The 24125-nt window shown below is 42.3% G+C and overlaps 1 protein-coding gene across 1 annotated transcript in view; it reads left to right on the top strand.

Annotated features, from left to right (window-relative positions):
* Positions 1-24125, top strand: part of ush2a (Usher syndrome 2A (autosomal recessive, mild)) — a 744800-nt gene that overhangs the window by 269672 nt on the left and 451003 nt on the right. The window contains exons 25-28 of the mRNA XM_067989549.1: positions 9148-9274; positions 16221-16322; positions 21474-21476; positions 21867-22043. Of these exons, the coding sequence (XP_067845650.1) occupies positions 9148-9274; positions 16221-16322; positions 21474-21476; positions 21867-22043 (409 nt within the window). The remainder of the gene's footprint in view (positions 1-9147; positions 9275-16220; positions 16323-21473; positions 21477-21866; positions 22044-24125) is intronic.

Below are 24125 nucleotides of genomic sequence, written 5' to 3' on the forward strand. Positions count from 1 at the left end.
CATCTTCAGCTGCTTTATCAATGACCTTCCCTCCATCATCAGATCAGAAATGGGGATGTTCAGTTTCATTCGCAACCCCTCAGATAATGAAGCAGTCCGAGCCCGCATGCAGCAAGACCTGGACAACATCCAGGCTTGGGCTGATAAGTGTCAAGTAACATTCGCGCCAGACAAGTGCCAGGCAATGACCATCTCCAACGAAAGAGAGTCTAACCACCTCCCCTTGACATTCAACAGTATTACCATCGCCGAATCCCCCACCATCAACATCCTGCGGGTCACCATTGACCAGAAACTGAACTGGACCAGCCATATAAATACTGTGACTACAAGAGCAGGCCAGAGGCTGGGTATTCTGCGGCGAGTGACTCACCTCCTGACTCCCCAAAGCCTTTCCACCATCTACAAGGCACAAGTCAGGAGTGTGATGGAATACTCTCCACTTGCCTGGATGAGTGCAGCTCCAACAACACTCAAGAAGCTCGACACCATCCAGGACAAAGCAGCCCGCTTGATTGGCACCCTATCCACCACCCTAAACATTCACTCCCTTCACCACCGGCGCACTGTGGCTGCAGTGTGTACCATCCACAGGATGCACTGCAGCAACTTGCCAAGGCTTCTTCGACAGCACCTCCCAAACCTGCGACTTCTACCACCTAGAAGGACAAAAGTTGGAGGAACATGGGAACAACACCACATGCATGTTCCCCTCCAAGTCACACACCATCCCGACTTGGAAATATGTCGCTGTTCCTTTATCGTCGCTGGGTCAAAATCCTAGAACTCCCTTCCTAACAGCACTGTGGGAGAACCTTCACCACACGGGACTGCAGCGGTTCAAGAAGGCGGCTCACCACCACCTTCTCAAGAGCAATTAGGATTGGGCAATAAATGCCGGCCTTGACAGCGACGCCCACATCCCATGAACGAATAAAAAAAAAGTACATGTTGTTATGATAACATTGTGATTAGAATCTTTTTGTACCCAGTCCACACGGTAATGCTGTAACTGTAAACCTGCTGCACTCGGGTGCTTTTCAGATGTAGTATTGCACATAAGATGTGCTGCACAAAATCAAAGCTCTTTTTTGCAGAGAGTATTAACAACATTGAAAATGTATATACAGAGCTGTTATACATTTAGCTGTTTTAAGTGGACTCTGCCTATTTTCATGGATTGCTGTTGCCCAAATTTGCATTTATGCATTGCAATGAATCGCCAGTGTTTATTTTTCTGATATAATCTTCTAAGTTTACTATTTAAGGGTTTGTTTGTTGTTCAGCAGCTGCTATTTCATGGGTAATTATTGTTTGTTAAGAACACATTTTTAATGATTGTAATTGGTATATTCACAGAGCTTATTTAACATTACAATATAAACCTCTAACATTGAAGTACAGCTATCAGGACCTCTCTCTAATAAACTGTTTCTTTCCAGGTTTAATGTCCATTGTGTGTCAACATGACTACGTTTCAAAAAGTAATTGGACATAATTTTATTTAATAAGAATTATATTTTAAAAAGCATGGGGGGAATTTTAACCCCCAAGAACGGGTGGATTAGAGTTGGGTGAGAGGTGAAAATACCAGTTTTTGCGATCGCGACCGCAACCTGGCTCATGAGCACGTATGGATGCATCCCCAATTAGTTCCAGCGGACACGTATTTAATGGGGCACTTAATGTACTTGAGCGATGTTAAGTAGCGTTTTTTTAATTGAATGCAACTAAGCTTTATATTTAACACCTCCAGGATGGCTTTCCCCGGCCTTGTGAATCTTGCTAGGTAATAGGAGGCAAGAAGGGCCAGTCCATCAGGTAAGTGCCTTTATTGCACTGCTTGTGGTCCAGGAGGAGCAGGAATGCTTTTTCCAGGCCCGACAAGCTTACCTGCTGCGATCGGACCCCAGCGATATCCAAGGCCCCCCCTCCCCCCGATGGCCGAGACCCCCCCTGATATCTCCAACCATATTCCGATGTCCACAGCCTCTGATGTCCACAGCCCCCAATGTCCCCAGCCTCCGATGTCTACAGCCTCCGTCTGATGTCCACAGCCCCCGATGTCTCTGACCTTCCTCCAATGTCCATAGCCCCTGATGTCTCCAGCCTCCCCGATGTCCAAAACCCCCGATGACCGACCTCCCCCCACCCCCGCCGTGGTGTCCGACCTGCCTGACAACTGCTCCCTGGCTGCTTTCCCGCCCAATAGGCAGCCAGCCAGGCTGTCAGTCTCGGGAGATTCGGAAGTAAAATTGTAATCATTCAATTCGGCCACGACCCGCCAACTTTACTTCCAGGTTTCACACGCAAAAATCTATCCGCCTCGCTCTCTTCCTGGCTACAGGTAAAAATCACGGCCTATATGTTTATTTAAAATAAAATTAAAGTGTGCAAAGTTTTACCTTTCGAAAAATCAGCTATATTAACATTGCAGTCGAGATTTTCTGATTGGCAGCTCACCACTGCTGGCAGAATTTGGGTGAGTGGGGACTGGGAAATTGAGCGATAAGCGCTTCTGTCCAGTCCCCGGTGAAAATACACCCAAGCTTATTTCCATTTAGGCTCTATTCTTGTGTAATTCACTCCTGCCAACTTTGAGTGAAAGCCTCATTAATAATGTATTGCAGATGCAAATGATGGCCTTCAGCAAGCCTGTTGATATTTCCAATGTTTAATGGACAGCTAGCATAAAAGACAGGGGCTTAAATACTTGATTTAATGATTCAAAAGCAACCAATTTCTAATGGAATGTTTAATATATTTTTAATTTTCCATCCAATATAAAGTGCTTTGATGTATTAAATTTAATTGCATAGGTAAGTTAAAGTGTGTTAAATTATTACTTACAATTGTACAGAAAATTTAAGTTCATTAATTTGATTGTTTTTGCAGCTAATGTTTTATGTATTTTCACATTTTTTGGAGCAGACCATGGCAGGAATCTTTATGTAATGACAAAAGCAACAGAATCATTCTTACCAATATCATGGGGAAACCGACTTAGTAGAAACTATTTCCAAGAGTTCAGCTGAACAGGAACATTCTTAAAAAAGGTGGAATCTATGAAGTGTCTGCCACAATGCTAATAGTCATTCCACCTCACGGTGGACCCCTACATCTTATTGGATGCTATACCAAGTGCGATGTCCTGTTGCAAGATTGTGTTAGTTAATGCTGAGCTTTGTTTTGATAGTACCGAGACTCCAGGATGGTGTGTTGCCTCCCTGGTGCAAGGATCAAGGATGTCTCGGAGCGGCTACAGAACATTTTGGAGGGGGAGGGCGAACAGCCAGCTGTCGTGGTGCACATAGGCACCAACGATATAGGTAAAAAAGGGGATGAGGTCCTAAAAGCAGAATATAGGGAGTTAGGAGGTAAATTAAAAAATAGGACCTCAAAGGTAGTAATCTCAGGATTGCTGCCAGTGCCACGTGCTAGTCAGAGTAGAAATAGGAGGATATTTCAAATGAATACGTGGCTAGAGGAATGGTGCAAGGGGGAGGGATTCAAATTCCTGGGACACTGGAAACGGTTCTGGGGGAGGTGGGACCAGTACAAACCGGACGGTCTGCACCTGGGCAGGGCCGGGACCGCTGTCCTAGGAGGAGTGTTTGCTAGTGCTGTTGGGGAGGGTTTAAACTAAAGTGGCAGGGGGTTGGGAACCTGAGCAGGGAGAGAGAGGAAAGCGTAACAGGAAGGGACAGAAGGTATGGAGTAATAGGTAAAGTGTTAAAAAAGGAAAAAGCAGGAACTAAGCGTCACAAAACAGATTTGAAAGTTCTTTATCTGAATGCACGTAGCATTCGTAATAAAATGGACGAGTTAACGGCACAAGTAACTACGTATGGGTATGATCTTGTGGCCATTACAGAAACATGGCTGCAGGGTGACAACGACTGGGAATTAAATATGCCAGGGTATTTAACAATCAGGAAGGACAGGCAGGAAGGAAGGGGAGGTGGGGTGGCTATGTTAATAAAGGAAGGAATCACTGTAATACAGAGAAATGATATTGGGACAAAGCATCAAGATAATGAAACAGTTTGGGTGGAGATAAGGAATAATAAGGGAAAAAAAACATTAGTGGGCGTAGTATATAGGCCTCCTAATAGTTGCAACTCTGCTGGAAGAAGTATTAATCAGGAGATAGTCGGGGCATGTAATAAGGGAACAGCCATAATTATGGGGGATTTTAATTATCATATTAACTGGACAAATCAAATTGGGCAGAGCAGCCTTGAGGACGAGTTCATTGAGTGCATCAGGGATGGATTTCTTGAGCAGTATGTAACTGATCCTACAAGGGGGCAGGCAACCTTGGACCTGGTCCTGTGTAATGAGTCAGGATTAATTAATAATGTCCTAGTTAAGGATCCCCTTGGAACGAGCGACCACAACATGGTTGAATTCCATATCCAATTAGAGGGTGAGAAGGTTGATTCTCAAACAAGCGTACTGAGCTTGAATAAAGGAGACTATGATGGTATGAGAGCGGAATTGATTAAAGTGGACTGGGAAAATAGATTAAAGGGTAAGACGGTACATGAGCAGTGGTGTTCATTTAGGGAGTTATTTTACAACTTTCAAAATAAATATATTCCACTGAGGAAAAAAGGGTATAAAAGAAATGACAGCCATCCGTGGCTAAGTAAAGAAATCAAGGATAGTATCCGACTAAAAACAAGGACATATAAGGTAGCCAAACTTAGTGGGAGGATAGAAGATTGGGAATTCTTCAAAAGACAGCAAAAAGTAACTAAAGGATTGATTAAGAAAGGGAAGTTAGATTATGAAAAGAAATTAGCAAAAAATATAAAAACAGATAGCAAGAGTTTCTATAGTTATATAAAAAGAAAAAGGGTGGCTAAGGCAAACATAGGTCCCTTAGAGGATGAGACCGGGAAATTAATGGTGGGAAACATGGAGATGGCAAAAATGCTGAACAAATATTTTGTTTCAGTCTTTACAGTAGAGGACACTAAGAATATCCCAACACTGGACAAACAGGGGACTCTCGGGGGGGAGGAGCTAAATACGATTAAAATCACTCAAGAGATGGTACTCAGTAAAATAATGGGACTCAAGGCGGATAAATCCCCTGGACCTGATGGCTTCCATCCTAGGGTCTTGAGGGAAGTGGCAGTAGGGATTGTGGATGCTTTGGTGATAGTTTTCCAAAATTCCCTGGACTCAGGAGAGGTCCCGGCAGATTGGAAAACTGCTAATGTAACACCGTTATTTAAAAAGGGTAGTAGGCAGAAGGCTGGAAATTATAGGCCAGTTAGCTTAACATCTGTGGTGGGTAAAATTTTGGAGTCTATTATTAAGGAGACAGTAACGGAACATTTAGATAAGCATAATTTAATAGGACAAAGTCAGCATGGCTTTATGAAGGGGAAGTCATGTCTGACAAATTTGCTTGAGTTCTTCGAGGATATAACGTATAGGGTGGATAAAGGGGAACCAGTGGACGTAGTGTATTTAGACTTCCAGAAGGCATTCGACAAGGTGCCACATAAAAGATTATTACTTAAGATAAAAAATCACGGGATTGGGGGTAATATTCTGGCATGGGTGGAGGATTGGTTATCGAACAGGAAGCAGAGAGTTGGGATAAATGGTTCATTTTCGGACTGGCAACCAGTAACCAGTGGTGTTCCACAGGGGTCGGTGCTGGGTCCCCAACTCTTTACAATCTATATTAACGATTTGGAGGAGGGGACCGAGTGCAACATATCAAAATTTGCAGATGATACAAAGATGGGAGGGAAAGTAGAGAGTGAGGAGGACATAAAAAACCTGCAAGGGGATATAGACAGGCTGGGTGAGTGGGCGGAGATTTGGCAGATGCAATATAATATTGGAAAATGTGAGGTTATGCACTTTGGCAGGAAAAATCAGAGAGCAAGTTATTTTCTTAATGGCGAGAGACTGGAAAGTACTGCAGTGCAAAGGGATCTGGGGGTCCTAGTGCAAGAAAATCAAAAAGTTGGTATGCAGGTGCAGCAGGTGATCAAGAAAGCCAACGGAATGTTGGCTTTTATTGCTAGGGGGATAGAATATAAAAACAAGGAGGTATTGCTGCAGTTATATAAGGTATTGGTGAGACCGCACCTGGAATACTGCATACAGTTTTGGTCTCCATACTTAAGAAAAGACATACTTGCTCTCGAGGCAGTACAAAGAAGGTTCACTCGGTTAATCCCGGGGATGAGGGGGCGGACATATGAGGAGAGGTTGAGTAGATTGGGACTCTACTCATTGGAGTTCAGAAGAATGAGAGGCGATCTTATTGAAACATATAAGATTGTGAAGGGTCTTGATCGGGTGGATGCAGTAAGGATGTTCCCAAAGATGGGTGAAACTAGAACTAGGGGGCATAATCTTAGAATAAGGGGCTGCTCTTTCAAAACTGAGATGAGGAGAAACTTCTTCACTCAGAGGGTGGTAGGTCTGTGGAATTTGCTGCCCCAGGAAGCTGTGGAAGCTACATCATTAGATAAATTTAAAACAGAAATAGACAGTTTCCGAGAAGTAAAGGGAATTAGGGGTTATGGGGAGCGGGCAGGAAATTGGACATGAAGCTGAGTTCGGATTGGTCAATGCCCTGTGGGTGGCGGAGAGGGCCCAGGGGCTATGTGGCCGGGTCCTGCTCCGACTTCTTGTGTTCTTTAGATTTGTGGTTGGGATCAGATCAGCCATGATCTTATTGAATGGCGGAGCAGGCTCGAGGGGCCGATTGGCCTACTCCTGCTCCAATTTCTTACGTTCTTATGTTCTTATGTGACTAGTTAACAAAAAAGCACGTCAGTGAGATCAGCAAGCTTCGAGCCATGTGCCAGCACCTGCTGTTATGCCACCTATTTTATTTACGGGCTCTGGCACATCTATCTAGCAGTGATCATATAAACTAGCTCTGCAGACTTCAGGTCAGTATGGATGTACTGCTGCAAATACATTGGCAATCAATATGCACCATAGGGACAATACTATTAGTGGCAGTCAAGGTTACCAGCACACTCAACGTTTTTAGCCCCTGATTTCTTCCAGGCTAGAATAATAATCATCTGCATTGTCTGCCAATGTGTTGGTCACAGATGTGTGAACCAAGTGACTGGCTCACACAACACGAACATAGCACTCGAGCGTAAGCCGAACAATTTAGTGAAATGCTGGTGATTAGCATATCCCGCTGTTTCAACTGCATTGTTACTGGCTAGCACCAGGAGCTTGACATATCTGTCAAATATCACCACACTGTTGCATTACCCACAAGGGCAGCAATTGTCTTGCAGGGGCCTTGTGTAAAGGTTTGGTTTGGGGCCCCTACATTTTACCAGACAAGGGAGAAACCCACCCAACTCTTCACAGAAGCTTTCCCAGAAGTTGCTATGCAATTTGTGATTTTGTGGCATTTTGGAACCGAATCATAGAATCATAAAATGGTTACAGCACAGAAAGAGGCCATTTGGCCCATCAAGCCTGTGCTGGCTCTTTGTAAGAGCAATCCAGTTAGTCCCATTCCCCTGCTCTTTCCCCGTAGCCCTGCATTTTTTTCCTTTCAAGTATTTATCCAATTCCTTTTTGAAAGCCACGATTGAATCTACTTCCACCACCCTTTCAGGCAGTGCATTCCAGATCATAACTACTCACTGCGTAAAAAAGTTTTTCCACATGTCGTCTTTGGTTCTTTTGTCAATCACCTTGAATCTGTGTCCTCTGGTTCTCTACCCTTCCGCCAATGGGAACAGTTTCTCTTTATTTACTTTATCTAAACCCTGTATGATTTTGAACATTTCTATCAAATCTCCTCTCAACCTTCTCAGCTCTAAGAAAAACAACCCCAGCTTCTCCAGTCTATCCACGTAACTGAAGTCCCTCATCGCTGGAACTATTCTAGTAAATCTTTTCTGCACCCTCTCTAAGGCCTTCACATCTTTCCTAAAGTGAGGTGCCCAGAATTGGACACAATATTCCATTTATGGCCGAACCAGTGTTTTATAAAGGTTCAACATAACTGCCTTGCTTTTGTACTCTATGCCTCTATTTATAAAGCCCAGGATCCCGTATGTTTTTTTAACCACTTTCTCATCCTGCTACCTTCAAAGATTTGTGCACATATGCCCCCAGGTCTCTCTGTTCCTGCACTCCCTTTAGAATTGTACTATTTAGTTTATATTGCCTCTCCTCATTCTTCCTGCCAAAATATATCACTTTGGACTTGTCTGTGTTAAATTTCATCTCGTGTCCGTCCATTCCACCAGCCTGTCTATATCCTCTTAAAGTCTATTACTATCCTCCTCACTGTTTACTACACTTCCAAGTTTTGTGTCATCTGCAAATTTTGAAATTGTGCCCTGTACACCCAAGCCCAAGTCATTAATATATATCAAGTAGTGATAGTGCCTACACGGTAACCCTGGAAGCTTTAGTGCTAAGTTTTTATGGTAGCAGTCTGCCCCAGATCTCTACCTGGTGCTATTACAAGAAATCTGTGTGCATATGTTTGCATGTAATTAGCATTGCTGTGTCTTCTTTGAGCACAGCCAAGCATAGCTAGCAGAAAAGCCACTGATGAAATTTGGGTGCAGTGTTATCCAAGCACAGATGAGGGAAAATGATTATCGCACATCTTTCCTGTGTTTTTCACCCATTTTTAGGATGCTATTTCGGCGCTGAACCCAGAAAATCTACCTTGAGGCATCCTCCCTCCCACGAAGATTTGATCCCGTCACTGGAGGCTCAAATTTTCTAAATAACAAATAGGACGCTAGAGATTACCCCACAGTGCTCTGCAAAAGTGCAAAGGCAGTGCAGTGGGCTGACATCATAACACACGCTGGTAGAAAAAAAAGAAGGCAGCTCTAGCCATCTAGAACTGCCCTAAAGTTACTTACCCATTTGTATAAATAATTGCCATACAGGCCCCATGTGATTCTACATTTAAATAATTTGTGAAACTTGCGTGTTGGATCCACTTGTTGTTTAAATGTGGATTGCACTGGATATTTTCCATGTCTGTGGTAAATGTTATGAAAGTGTTCATTGCATCTTTACACTGTATGTTTAATGGGTTAAGCAATATTGTATGTCAGTTTATTTGACCCTTATCTAAAGAAGCATACTTCTATTTTATTTTGACAGGGTTCTGCTGTTGCAGTTACTCCTACTAATGATAGAGGACAAATATATAATGATAACCAGTGGCACCACATAACTGCTACAAGAACTCATGCTGAGGGAACAATTGTTGTGGATGGCCAATATATAGGTAATTTATTTAAAAGATAACATCTAGTGGTGTGGATTGCATTAGGTAATAAATGTCACACACATAATATCAGGATGCAAGATATTTATGCTGAGAATGCTCCACAGTGCAATGTTATTGCCACATTATGTGTATATTACAAAAAGAAACAAAAAGTGTACTTGATGTATCGTATTATCTTTCTAACAGTAGATATCACTAACATGGTTTGTAAATCAAAATTCATTAGTAAATTTGTTCAAAGAAAAATAACACTACACAAATAAAGAAACAGATATCTTTCTGTTTTACTTAAGTAATGTTTTTGAAAATGTTATCTATTTTTCCTCTGAAGTGCATAATTCCTGTTTGCAGTTTTCTTCTTTACCACTGACAAGGTTTGTTTAATTGCTGTGAAAAGTGGACAAATGCTTTCATACGCGACGATATCATATAGCATCATAATCAAAGTCTTCCATTGCGGTTGGTCAATGATTAACCTGTCGTACATCTTATGTGGTTTGTCAGTGATTATACCACCATGTAGTGACTGGAGCGATCAGATATGTCTGGTGAGATAAGCGCTAACTAGGATTGTATTTATGACCTATTAATATATAAAAAGAACAGGAAAAGACCTACCAGCCCATAAAGTATACTCCATTCAGATACAGTGCAGTCACATATCCCTTAAACACACAATCTCCTGAAAGAGATGAAAAAGAGGAAAAAGCCTGCAACCAAAGGAAAAACTGGGAAATTCCTCTCCAACCCCATAAGGCAATCAATCAACTTTAGGAGCATCATGACTAAACTCTTCCTCCCTCCTTCCACCCATCAGCCCACCCCCCCCCCTGCCCCCGCAGCCATGTAACCTCCTGGGAGAGGCAAAAAAACAGAGAAAAACCCAGGGCCAATCTGCGGTTATTTTTCTTTCTTAGAAGTGAGCTCCTACAAGAGAGCACTGGGAGCCAGCTATGAATATTTAAATCAACCTTATCCTAGGAAATTCATCAGGATCAAAGCAGAGAGTACACTGGCAGCTGGGAGTCCTGACCGAGTGCACTTCGAGTAGAAACTCTGCCACAAGTAAAATCTAGGCCAATAAGTCAAATTCCATTCTTATTACATGGTAATTTGGGATTTTTACCATGTTCTAGAGATCACAGGCTGCATTTCTGCCTGTTTATAGTGAGAGTCACTGGTTTATGGTGACAGAATACTGTCAAATTCTGTTTTTTCAATGGTGGAGACCACATCCTACAATTCCATCAATTTTTCCATGAAACCTCAATCTTGCCGATAGCTAGTTTATATAAATGAAATCTAATCACAAGTGTACTTAAACAGAAGTGATAAAACCTTTTAGGAACATAGGAGCAAGAGCAGGCCATTCAGCCCTTCGAGCCTGTCCACCATTCAATTAGATCATGGCTGATCTGTTCCTAAATTCCATTTACACACTGTTGCTCCATATCATTTCATGTCCTTACCTAACAAAAATCTATCAATCTCAATCTTGAACATTTCAATTGACCCAATATCCACAGCCTTTTGGGGGAGTGAGTTACAGATTTCCACTACCCTTTGTGTGAAAAAGTGTCTTCCTGATTTCACTCCTAAATGGCCTAGCTCTAATTTTAAGATTACGCCCTCTTGTTCTGGATTCCCCCACATGAGGAAATAGTTTCTCTCTATCTATCCTACCAAATTCCTTTATCATTTTAAACAACTCAATTAGATCACTGCTCAACCTTCTAAACGCAAGGGAATACAAGCCAAGTTTATTTGATTGTTTATGGAGATCAACTATTAATATCTTAATATACATTATACTGTACATAGTTTCAATAACACTATAATTTTGCTTCCCGACTGTAAAATAATTTTCTCATTGTAACTTCCAATGAATCACTTGGCAGTATTATTCTGTAACAGTGACATCACAATTGCCTCTCTCAATTTTCAATCAGTGTAATTTCAGCACTACTTTTAACTGTCATTATATTGTGTTCATTTTATTGAGACCATAGTATAATAAAAAAATAATGGACGGTAGAGAGTGAATAAAAGGCCATAAATCTAAGTTCATGGTTTTGAGAATGTACATAAATTGCCAAAGCTTTACTGTGGGGATGTGACATCATTTGAACCCTGATATTAACCAGACAACTCCCAGCACCAAAAAAATTATGTGTGTATTTGTTCCTAATTAAAACTTCATTATTTCTACCACCCTAACATTCAGATGATCAATAGTAATTAAGCTGGAGTGCTGCAGTGCCTTTGACTTACTTTGAAGACAATGGAAACTCATAGTAATGGAAAGTATTGATTATCACAATATCCTTATCCAAATTTAATTTGACAAAATACATAAAAAAGTTACTTAGTTCATTTTCTGCAAATTCCATAGCATGTAATGAAAGCTAGTTTATACAATAGTCGTGGTGTCTAGGCAGCTGGTTTGATGGTTTACACTTTCTATGAATGACCCCCTGCTTTTATGATGGGCCAGATTTTGCTGTCAAAATAACGGTGAGGCTAATAGTGCTCCCTGTTATTTATGCGTAAATGCTATAGCAACTACAGGCGAGGAGCAGATGCGTGGTTAAATGCCAATATCCAAAAGGTGCTGTCCAAGTTGCTTTGCGAAAATGGCATTTTGCTGTCTGCCATTGACAAGCATTGAATGTCGTGAAGTTGCTGTATTTGCACGGTAGATATGAACTAAACTGCCACAGAAAGTTAAGTCATCACAAGCGTAAGTACCCTTTTAATAATGTGAGAATTATTAATTACTGCCAATCAACCTCTCTAGCATTGAGAATTAACTATTACAAGCATGGAATCTCATTTCTTCAGGTATTAATTGTTGTTGGAGATTTTAAAAATGTCAAATTTTAAATTTGTTTCCATTCCTTTCTGTCTCTTTTCTCTCTCTCTCTCTTAATCCAGTCTTTCATTCCCTTCTTTATTTCTTTCTGTACCTGATTTGACATTGAATTTTCAGTCCTTCCGCTGTTTATTTCTCAATCCTTCAATCTGATTGGTTAAGGAGATACACAGTTAGTTGCCCTCTTCACTCAGGTCCCAGATGTCCTATTTCCCTCGATGCGCCATTATCAGCTCGCACTTTCAGCAACTTAGTGGGCCAAAATGTTTTGAGCTGAAGGGTGCAGGGGCAAGTCTTAGATGCTCTGTTACAGCAAAATATGGCCCTACGTGTCAGTATCAAGACAATGCGTGGAGCTGCAGTACACGTTGGAGAAACTGACAATATCTCCAATTGCATGACTGAAACACAATGGGCTCAATATTACCAGGGCGGCGGGTTCGCGGTGTGGGGGGGGCGATTGGGCGCGTGGGTAACGCGCCCGGTGAAATCAGTCTGCTCCGCGCGCAATCGCAGGCTCATTGGATCCACTTACCTGGTCTTCCGGGTTCCCCGATGGTGAGCTGCGCATCGGGCGGACTGCGCATGCGCAGTAAGGTCTGTCAGCTGGAGGAGCTCTATTTAAAGGGACAGTCCTCCACTGACTGATGCTGCAAGAAATATGAAAAATTACAGCATGGAGCAGCCCAGGGGGAAGGCTGCTCCCAGGTTTAATGATGCCTCACTCCAGGTATCATTGGATGGGACGAGGAGGAGGGGGAGGACAGAGATCTTCCCCCCGGCGGGCGGGAGGAAGCAGTTTGCCTCTGCCACCAAGAAGGCCTGGCTCAAGGTGGCAGAGGAGGTCACCTGCACCACCAACATATCGCCCACTTGCATAGAGTGCAGGAGGCGCTGCAATGACTTAAGTAGGTCAGCCAAAGTGAGTACACTTACTCATTCCCCTACACTCCGTCTGCCACAACACCGCCCCCACCCCACGTCTCCTTCTGCACTGCCAACACCACTCTGTCACATCACCCCTCACACCCACTCAAACCTCATCCTCATCTTACCTGCACTTACTCACCTCGCCAGTACTCATCCCGCCACTACCACTCAACCCAATCCTCATATAATCTCATGGCTCGATCTCATACTCAACCTCTGATGCATCTCTTTCACGGTCAGCCTCACTCAACCTGCCACTACCTGTGCTGCAGCCACAGGACACACATCACATATGTGCAGTAGACAGCGTAAGGCAAACGTGTCGTGAGCACGAAGGGCTTGCACAAGGGTGTTTGAGGGTTTGTCATGGTTTTTAATTAAATTTAATTTCTGAGCAACTCACATCACATATTATATTGGCACCACTACTGCCACGTCTTTGCGAATCTTGTCTGAGAGACATCAGCGATGTCCCCGGTGGCACCCTGGAAGGATGCGGAGGAGAAGTTGTTGAGGGCAGTGGTGACTTTGAGAGCGACAGGTAAGAAGATGGTGCTTGGGCCAGCCGGGAGCAGCTCGGCATGAAGGAGGCTGCAGATGTCCACGACTACATGTCGAGTGACTCTGGGCCTCCGTGTGCACTGCTGCTCAGAGAGGTCCAGGAAGCTGAGCCCCGGTCTGTAGAACCTGTGGCGAGGGTAGTGCCCTCTGCGACGCATCTCTCTCTGCGGTTGCCCTCCATCCTGCTGTGCAGGTGGATGTGTCACAGCACTGTTTTGTGGAGCTGCACGTGTCAGAGGTGGACAGCGTGGCCGGCGAGGCTGGTGATGCTGTTCGGACTCCAAGGAGGTCATGACTGCAGCTATGGCGGCCCCGATCCGGAGGATGTACATCTGAGGGGGTTCACAAGGTAGGTACATGTGTCTGGACACCGGGGTAAGTGTGCAAGTTGGTGAATTTTATTGTTAGGTGGAGGGTGGTGGAGGCCAAACTTTGTCCAAAGTGACAGAGTGGCCTCCTGCAATGAGTGAGGGTCTCCCCCCAGCACCTGTCAAATGGACCTTTGCAGCTGCCACAGGTTGATGGCTGCAACACGTCCATTTGAACTGGGAGTGTTTCCCCCAGTACCGGAAACAGTCCCAGTTGTTTGCAAAATCCCACCCCATGTAAAATATCTCCTTAATCAGGTCTCTAAACGACCTGAAATACCTAAATAAATAGCTTAAGTGGCACCCCGCCGGTTTTAATTGCCTGCGGGAGTCCCACATGCGGGGGCTGCGCGCGCACGTCAGCGCGTCTGTGGGAAACCCGGAAGTGGGCGGGTTGGAGCCGGGCTCCCGACCCGCCCCGGGAATCCCCGATTTTCGGAGCCCGCCTGCCAGGAACGTACCCGATAGTGGGTGCTAATATCGAGCCCAGTGACATTAAAACCTGCAACAAATACATTTCCTTGATATTAAAATGTCTTATATACAGTTTGAGCCAAACTGGATGTAGATACTAATAACTTTGTCATGTGTTATGCATTCATATCTGTATGTTAGGGATAATTTTTAAACTTTTATTTTATGATCAGAAAATTGCAGGTCGTGCATGCCCTAATTTTCTAAATGCACTCTCAGTGGGCAAGGCTCCCAACCAGCTGCACAAAGTTGGAAAATTGCTGCTTTTGTGTGTAGTTTTATACCAATAGCCACGAAGTAGCTTTGGGCTATGCTACAGTTAGGTCTCTGGCATTGTGTGATACCAAACATTTGGGGTTAAAATTGAACAGTTTACACGCACAATGTTAGATGGCTGGCGATAAATTACAAAACAGCAATTCAAGTAAGTGGTTCTGATGGTGATATAAAGTGTAGCAGCGTAGTTCGTGGTGCTTGCCCTGCCACATAACAAATATAAAAAATTCTACATTATGATATCTCGGTATTAAGAAGTGTTTTTTTTCACATTTGTGTTCTTAGCAAAGTTCTTTAGAATTAAATAAGTTGTTTCATTTTCTCCAGAACAGTAGAACTAGAGGACACAACCTGCGCTTGAAAAGTAGTAAATTCAAAACCAGTCTGCAGAAACACCAGTGAGCGAGTGGTCAATCTATGGAACAGGCTCCCTTGGGAGTTGATGGAAGCAGATAGTATTGATTCATCAAATGCAAATTAGATAGATTTCTTTCAGAAAATAATATTTGGGATACAGTATATGAGTAATTTGAGACATGACGGCATAGAAATCGGATCATGCCTGAAAGAAGGGTGCTGCGCAGCCAAATTTATAGGCCAACATGTGGTAGGTGTAGCATACTTGGGAGGAACAGATGACTTTGGACCTATGGTTCCCAAACCTTTTCACCACGGGGGTTTTCCTCACCTCATACCTGGGTCTGTTGAAGACTAATTGATGGCGATTAAATGCTATGATTAAACTATGCCCTAGAAATTCGGCTACACGGCGCCCGTTTTTCAGTTAATAAATGGTCTCCTAAGCCTCCAATATAATGGGCAGGAAGCACACACTCATTACGAGCCTTAAATGCACCGTTCACCATATTGGTAAAATCGGCTTGCAGTGCAAATAAGTGGCCTAACGCCCTTTGAGGCCCTCACTGCAAGATTGGATTGCCCTGAGGTGCCTCCCCACCCCCGGACACCGCCCCTTCCCCCAGCCACCGATCACCCCACCCCGGCCATCGCTCCCTCCCTCTGGCTTCCAACCCCTCCCAACCAGATCAGCTAGCATTCCCAACCCAGTCACCCCCCCTCCCCTCACTTACCTGAGGGCCGCTGCTAGCATCACAGTGCCCTGATCTTCAATTTTGCTTCGCCGGCAGCTCTGCGCAACTCACTGGTTCCATAGACATAAGGCCTGAGGCCCAATATTGGGGGCACCTCTGGCCTCAATATTTAGGTGCAGGGATTTTGCCTAAAAATGGGTGCACCTGAATTTCCAGGCCAACAATTCCATTATCGCTGTATCATGTGACTACCTGGGTGATAGAAGGCGATCTAGATGGACCGTGGTCTTTTCTCGTCTATCAATCCCTATGTTCCTAAATAACACTTTCTATTAACATAACTGTTCCATAAGAACTCGGTGATTTTGTAGCATATTACTGGATTTATACTTATTGTTATTGTTCTTCAGGTTCAGCATTTGCACCAAGTGGTAGCACCATTATTGGAGATAATACAGGAGTATTTATAGGAGGACTTCCACATGAATTTACCATTATCAGAGAGGATACAGGTAAAAAATACTAGTTCTGACTTATTATTTGGCTCTGTTATAACTTTTTGCGAGCTGACATCACCAGGGCTATTATTTTTGTTTAGTTTTGTTTCCGAAGAGTTTTGTTGATCATGTTTGTTCTAAATGTATATATAAAGTTAGTTTGAATTTGAAATGAATTCCAATTCAGCACATTCTTTCAGTTGAACACATTGGAGAAGAAACAGGCATCCTGTTTGCTCCTGAAAAATGGATAGCCAGGAGTTCAAAATCAGGGGTGGTGGGGAGGGAGCATATCGACCACCATATTTACACCCAAGGCTCACCCGATGCCATGTTTAGGTGGGCTGTAAAAAGGCGAACAGCCTGCCCTGCCTGAAATAGGCATTAATCAGTTTTACTATGCAAATCGGGGTCTTATGCCGGCTGTAGAGCCCAATACAAAATTCAGGAACAAATGGGCGGAGCTTACGGCATAATTTGTCAGGCTCCGATCTGCGAGCTGCATCGGGATGCCCGTTTGGTGTCCGCAACTTGCCGCTTCCATTCAAATGAGACCCGATGTCGAATTTGGCCCGGGTCTCAGGCCAACACAGAGCAATCGCTCTGCCAATTTGCCGCCCATTTTGGGTGCAAGTTGAATTTGTCCCCATTCTTTCCATAACGAGATATGGTTATTTTTCTAGCTTTGGTAAATGATCCAAATATGCTAATAGATTCTGCTTTGAGTAAAAGGTTTTCATCTTTATACATATAATTCATCTCAAATTGATGAATAATGTACAAACATAACAAATTAAGTGAAATGTAACTGGAATAAGTCAGAAATATGCGCATTTTTCTCATCTACCTCATTTGATAGGAACTACGGTACAGTTTGTAATATTGACTTCCCCGTAATCACTGTTGTTGGTTAACATGAGATATAATTGATGCAAGGTAAGCGAGACAATGTCAGCTCCCTTTTCTCCTCCAATGGGCTTCATTGCTGCCTTGTGATGAAAGTCAGCCAGCTATAACAAGTGAGTTCAAATGACAAGGAGGCATTGGTATTTGAAACACATGGGCCCCGATATTAGCGGGGAGGCGGGTTGGCAGTGGGGGAGGGGGCGATTGGGCGCATGGCAAATCCGCATGCACCAAACTTACCGTTTCCAATGCGATTGCACATTGATTGATAGTGGTTAACGTCCTCTGGCCCGGCAGCCAGCCTGATTGACAGGAGCTGCAACACGACGGGGGTGGGGGGGGTGGGGGGGGTGGGGGAGCGGGAAAGAGAGACAGCGATATGTCATCCAGTGCTGGTCTGGAAGACTGGGGGCGGGGAGGAGAGGGGAAGACCGAGGAGGAAAGGGGAAGATCGGGGGTGGAGAGGGGAAGATCGGGAGGGGAGATCAGGGGAAGATCGGGGGGGGGGGGGGGGAGATCGGGGGGAGATTGGGGAAGACCGGGAGGGAGAGATTGGGGGGACATCGGGAGGGCGAACAAGGGGACATCGGAGTGGGAGACATCGGACATCGGAGCAGGTTTCAAAGGTAGGTGCATTTAGTGTTTTCACTTCCTTCCATGGTTTTTTATTTAATTTATCTAGTTTCTTTTTCCCTGATCCAGACCTGGTTTCACCAGGCGTGAATCAGAAATGGTGGGCAAGCTACCCAGGTAAGTTAAAAATCTTTCTAATGACTTACTCTGTCACAGGTAAAGTGCCTTAAGTACTCAATGAGGTACATTTGGCTCTTTAACTGTCATCCCGCTGGCTTTAACTGCCAGCAGGACTTCTGGTTTTGGGTCGCCTGCGCGCACACAGGTGGATCCCTGGGAAACTCGGAAGCCGGCGGGTTGGAGCCGGCTTCCGAACCCGAATGGGATTTGCGCGATTTTCGGAACCCCCCCACCCCCAACGCACCCACATTTGCCTCCGAAAATCACCCCCACGACCTCCGTTTGGAAGTGCAGCATTCAAAATACTTGAGCTACAGAGCCTCCAACAACAAAGTACACAGAAAAATATCAAAGTTTAATTCTGTGAACAAAAAATCTTCTGTGCATATTTCTGACTTACCCCAGTTACATTTCACTTAATTTGTTATGTTTGTACATTATTCATCAATTTGAGATGAATTATATGTATAAAGATGAAAACCTTTTACTCAAAGCAGAATCCATCAGCATATTTGGATCATTTATCAAAGCTAGCAAAACAAATTTCATATTCTTTAGGCATTAGAATATACACAAAGCAGACAGGAAAGATAACATTAAGAAACAAGCCAGATATTTCCCAATATAATCTGAATTGCTAAAAGGGGGCCTTCATCTGTACTTCAGAGATTTTCCAATGCAAGATGGTTCAAGATCTACTTCAAATTTAAACTATTTAACACTAATGGTATGTAAGATGAGGAAATATGCATAGATGTTTAGCTTGTTTGAAAGTGTGTATTATTTATGAATGTACAGTTATTAGTTGTGACTGTTCAATTAATGATACAAATCTGACTTTAACCATTGAAAGCTGCCTTGAGTCTCAATTATTTGACTAAAACTATTCCAAGCAACAATTTGAAGTGCAAACTCTCTGGTGCCCCTTAGTAAATCAGCATTTCTCCTCTTCTGACACCAAAAAAATCCATTTATACTAACCCATCTCGTGGATGTCAGGATTTACGCTAATTTAATGGGATTCTCATAGAAAGTAATGGAACTGATGGTCTTAACGAGAGAAAAGTGCTGATGGGATTAAAAGCCAGCAATCAACTAAGAAATAGTAAATATGACTGTGTCATTATTCTACTGCTGTCACATCAATGTAAAGCAGTTGCAAATGTGGATCGATGTGATAACAGTGGTATAATTTGGAAGTCAAATGACACTGAAGCCAAGAGGTGTAAGATTCTTCCTGATTGGTTTGCACTGGAAGTAATATTATTACAGTCTGTTGTGCAGCCGAGTTTAAAAAGCACACAAGTGGTTCACTTTTAACTCTTTTTCAGGTTAGGATTTGTCTCCCCTGTCCTTTTCTAAATATACAAGCAGATGATTGCACATGCGTGTTACAATGTGTTACATCGAGTCTCCAGCACAGAAACAGGCCATTCGGCCCAACTGATCTATGCAGGCATTTATGCTCCACGCGAGCCTCCTCCCTCCCTACTTCATCTAACCCTATCAGCATATCCTTCTATTCCTTTCTCCATCATGTACTTATCTAGCTTCCCCTTAAATGCATCTATGCTATTTGCCTCAACTACTCCTTGTGGTAGCACGTACCACATTCTTACCACTCTATGGGTGTAAAAGGTTCTCCTGAATTCCTTATTGGATTTATTAGTGACTATCTTATGTTTATGACCTCTAGTTTTGGACTTCCCCACAAGTGGAAACATTTTCTCTACTTCTACCCTATCAAACCCTTTCATTATCTTAAAGACCTCCATCAGGTTACCCCTCAGCCTTCTCTTTTCTAGAGAAAAGAGCCCCAGCCTGTTCAGCCTTTCCTGATACCTATATCTTCTCAGAGAACAACAGTGGTCCCAGCACTGATCCCTGTGGAACATTACTTCCCACCTTTTGCCATTCTGAGTAGTGACCCTTAGCCCCATCTTTCTTTTCTAGCCAGCTTGCTATTCTTTCTGCTATCTGTCCCCTGACTCCACATGCCCTGACCTTAGTCATGAGTCTACAATGCCGTACCTTATTGAAGGCCTTTTGAAATTCCAAATATATTACATCTACTACATTACCCTTGTCTACTCTTTCTGTTACTTCTTCAAAGAATTCAACGAGGTTGGTCAAGCATGACTATCCCTTCTAAAATCTGTGCTGACCACTCTTTGTTATATTTTTGTTTTCTAGATGTTTTCCTATTACATCTTTGAGTAAAGATTCCATTATCTTTCCTACCACCGATGTTAAGCTAACTGGTCTTTAGTTTCCTTTACTTGTTCTATCTCCGTTCTTAAATATAGGAATAACATTAGCCGTCCACCAGTCCTCTGGCATTATTCCATTTTCTAATGAATTTTTATATATATGCAATAGCGCCTCTACTATCTCTTTGCTAAATTCTTTTAAATGCACGGATGCAATCCATCCGGACCAGGGGTTTTATCCTCTCTAAGTTTGATTAGTTTATCAATTATTTTCCCCCTTTCTGTCTTAAAGTCTTTATATCTTTTTTGATCTCTTCTTCTAATGTCATGCCCACCTTATTAGTCTCACTGATAAATACTGAGACAAAGTAACTATTCAATATTTCTGCCATTTCGCTGTCATTACCTGTGAGTTAATCTTGTGCATCCCTTAGTGGCCCTATCATTATCCCAATTTTTGATTTGTTATTTATGTGTCTGTAAGATACTTTACAATTTATTTTTATATTCCTTGATAACTTAATTTTGTATTTCCTCTTTGCTTTCCTATTTTTTTTTTACTTCTTTCTTAACCTCTTCGTATTCCCTTTTGTCATCCTCTCCCTTATTGACTATGTGCTTAGAGTATGCCTTTCTCTTTAGTTTCAATTTTACCCTTATCTCTTTATTCATCCATGGCGTTTCATTATTGGCTAGTTTGTTCTTGTTTTTTTAGAGGAATATATTTCTCCAGAGCTCTATTGATCACCGTTTTAAATATTTCACACTGCTGTTCCATATCTTTGTGAATTTATTTTCCCAAATTACCTTCCCTAATTCCATTTTCATCCCCTCAAAATGAGCTTTTTTCCAATCTATTACTTTGGTCTTTGTAACTAGTGTGCAGAGCTCCTTTACTACTAGTCCAGTGCAAGGTGCAACCGGCAGTGTAATTTTGGTCTACTGTATGCAATCTGACTGTACAATTCTAAGGCCAGCACCTGTATAATTGCACCCTAAATGCAGGCAGTAGGCAAATCTGTAGAATTATGGACTAGGAATATTTTCTTTTGCCAGATGCAACCTATTGCAAAGATCAATTCAGATGTCCCATAAAACGCAGAGAGGAGGTTAGGGAGTTGAAAAAAATGAGAAGACAGAAAAATAAATAGGAGAGAGTTTAAATAGGGAACTGGACCATTCAGATGAAAAAAAAATGAGCGGAGATGTAGAGATATTTTTGACTAATTAAATCAAGTGTTAAATTTAAAATACAACCCCCCAAGGTACAAATCTGGTATGTTTTACTTTTTAGCAGAACGTTTCATGTACACAGAATGTTAAATTAAATAAATACTGGTAAAGTTTAAAATCCTGAGCAATTACTTTAAAAATATTTTAACTATTATTCCTGTGAGATTTATCCAGTGTATTATTTATTGTGCCAAAGTAGAAAGGAATGCATAATGTGAAATTAAGCCTCATGCTCTGAATATGTATTCAAAATGTAGTACTCAAAGCAGTTAAATATAGACAAGAGTAGTGCAGGTAATAGAAAAGAAAAGAAACTTGTGCTTAATTAATAATAGTAAAGAAAACTACGATGATTTCTAATTGTAAGAATGGTTATCAAGTATGGAATGCAATGTACTGTACATGCTGAATTCAGTTTTAATGCTTATTTTCTGAATCTACAAAGGTGATACAAAAGTGGTTGCAAAAGGATTTGTGGGATGTCTCAGTGATGTGCAGATAAAGAAAAGAGAGACTCCCACTGAGGTTTGGGAACCATTGGATTGGAATAGCGCCGAAGAAAAAGTTGGAACGTATCACAGCTGGGAGGGCTGTCCTCGTGTTCTTGTGGGTGGAGCACACTTCCTAGGACAAGGTAATGGTAATTAAACATCTGTTCCCACTGGGTTGGAACAAAGAAGTAATGTTGTGTCAAATGTAGTACTGTTACACAGGATAAATGCATGGCATTAACAATTCATGTTTGTGAGCTAATGATCAACAGACGTGCAACATCATGAATTCACGTTCTCATATGATGAAGGTGAACTGTCCGATTCACACAGGCTTATGTAGACCAAAACAAGGTATTTTCATCATCCAATAAATTCTCATTATCAAGTCCCAGATATGAATTATTAAAAACGATTTGAATTTTAAAGAATCATATGTGGTATGTCCAGTAGGACAAGTAAGTTGGTGAGCTCTGCACAATGCCGAATGTCTTTATTACAAGAATAATAATAGTCAATAACAGGCACATTCTACATTAATGCGATTGTATTGTGTGCCAATGTGCGATTTATGTTGCATTCATACATTTTTGCATGTCAATATACTTTGTATGTTGATAGATTTTGCATCTGTAAAGTTAATGTATTGGCAGATTGCAAGTTTTTTTAATGCTTTGAAATGACTAACATCTACACATAATGGTGCAGAACACAAGGCTTATATTTTCTTTGTTACAAGAATTGCAGCATGGCTGTTTCTTTTTCCTTCGTTTTTTTTTATCTCTTTGCTGTTTACATCTTTCCTTTAATTTATGTTGACTTTCGTACTACCCTTTCTCTTCTGTTTTTATCTCTTTTTTTCTCTGCAACACCTTCTATTCCCTGCACTGTTCACACTGCTGCAGGGGGAGGCTGCAGGCATGAGGAGATTGTGGGAGGTGGGGACAGAGCGGCCACTGAAAAAGCTTAGTGTAAGAAGGAGTACGGTGGGTTTCAGTATCCTTACAAATATATGCCGAAGAACTAGACGAATCCTTAACACCCTTGCTAGAAATTGTCTGGGGTTTACCTCCCAACATAGGCCTAGGAATGAGTGGTGCCTGGATCAGCTTTCCAAAATATTCTTGCACTAACCAGTTTGGATTAAATTTAATTAAATTTAAGTTTTAGTTCAACCCTTGGTTAGGATACCTACAAGCTACTGAATGAATGAATTAACCCCTCTTGCCAAATCATCAAGGAAGATGTCAGACTACCAGTCAAGTACAGTAAGACAGCTTATTGGTTACAAAATCACAACTTAGGGCTAAATTTGGGTACATGAACGTTTAACGATATGAAAAGATGTAGTCAGAGTTATCAAGCAGTCTGAATTGCAAATCATTAATGGACAGATTTATTTAACAATTTGAGTAGCCGAAGTTAGGCAGGCAATTCAGTGTACCACTATAAATCAGCATTAACGGACACTGAGTATTAATTATAGCAGTGATCAGAATCTGAGATTATTAAAATTGGTGAAGTTATTTTAGGGTTAAACCCCTAGATAACTGACAAGTTAACAGCTTTGGTAGCCAGTTTATTCGATAGATTATCATCTCGATACTGATCATTAGCAATCGTTCAGAACTCGTCTTTATTAGCGGCATGATTGAGTCAACCTTCTCCCTTGCCTGGAACTCAGGAATTAGCTCCTGGAGGGTCGAGCCCATGAGCACTCTTTTGGCAGCGGAGTTATTTGTTCTGCTTGTATCTTCAGTTCCAGCTGAACCCACCTTACGCACAAGCGACAATACTTGAACTGACTTGACTCTCATCTTTCTCTGATCTCGGACACTTATAAAGTTAAGTGGCACTTTTCTCCGCCTGCAATTGGCAGTTACGGTCCAACAAGCTAACTCAATACTTTACTGCCTGTCCTAATTGTATCTGTAAAGACACTTATCTGGGTCTGCTAGGTAGAGGGTCTTACAGAACAAAGAGAAACTTAAGTGAACTAACAGAGAGACTGCTACTTCTACAAAGATAAAGAGAGAGACAGCTTAGCCTCTCTAGAAAAATATTACTATGGACTGTCTGCTACTGACTACTGATTGTCTACCACTGGAGAGGTGTAATAGCCCTCTATTTTATATCTTAATTTCAAAGGGAAATCTCCTTACATTCACTTAACCAAATCAGGGTTACACATGCCAGAAGGTCTCGCCCCTTCCTCCTTTCTGCCT

The sequence above is a fragment of the Heptranchias perlo genome, chromosome 8 (genome assembly GCF_035084215.1).
Source record: "Heptranchias perlo isolate sHepPer1 chromosome 8, sHepPer1.hap1, whole genome shotgun sequence".
In the NCBI taxonomy this organism is placed as follows: domain Eukaryota; kingdom Metazoa; phylum Chordata; class Chondrichthyes; order Hexanchiformes; family Hexanchidae; genus Heptranchias; species Heptranchias perlo.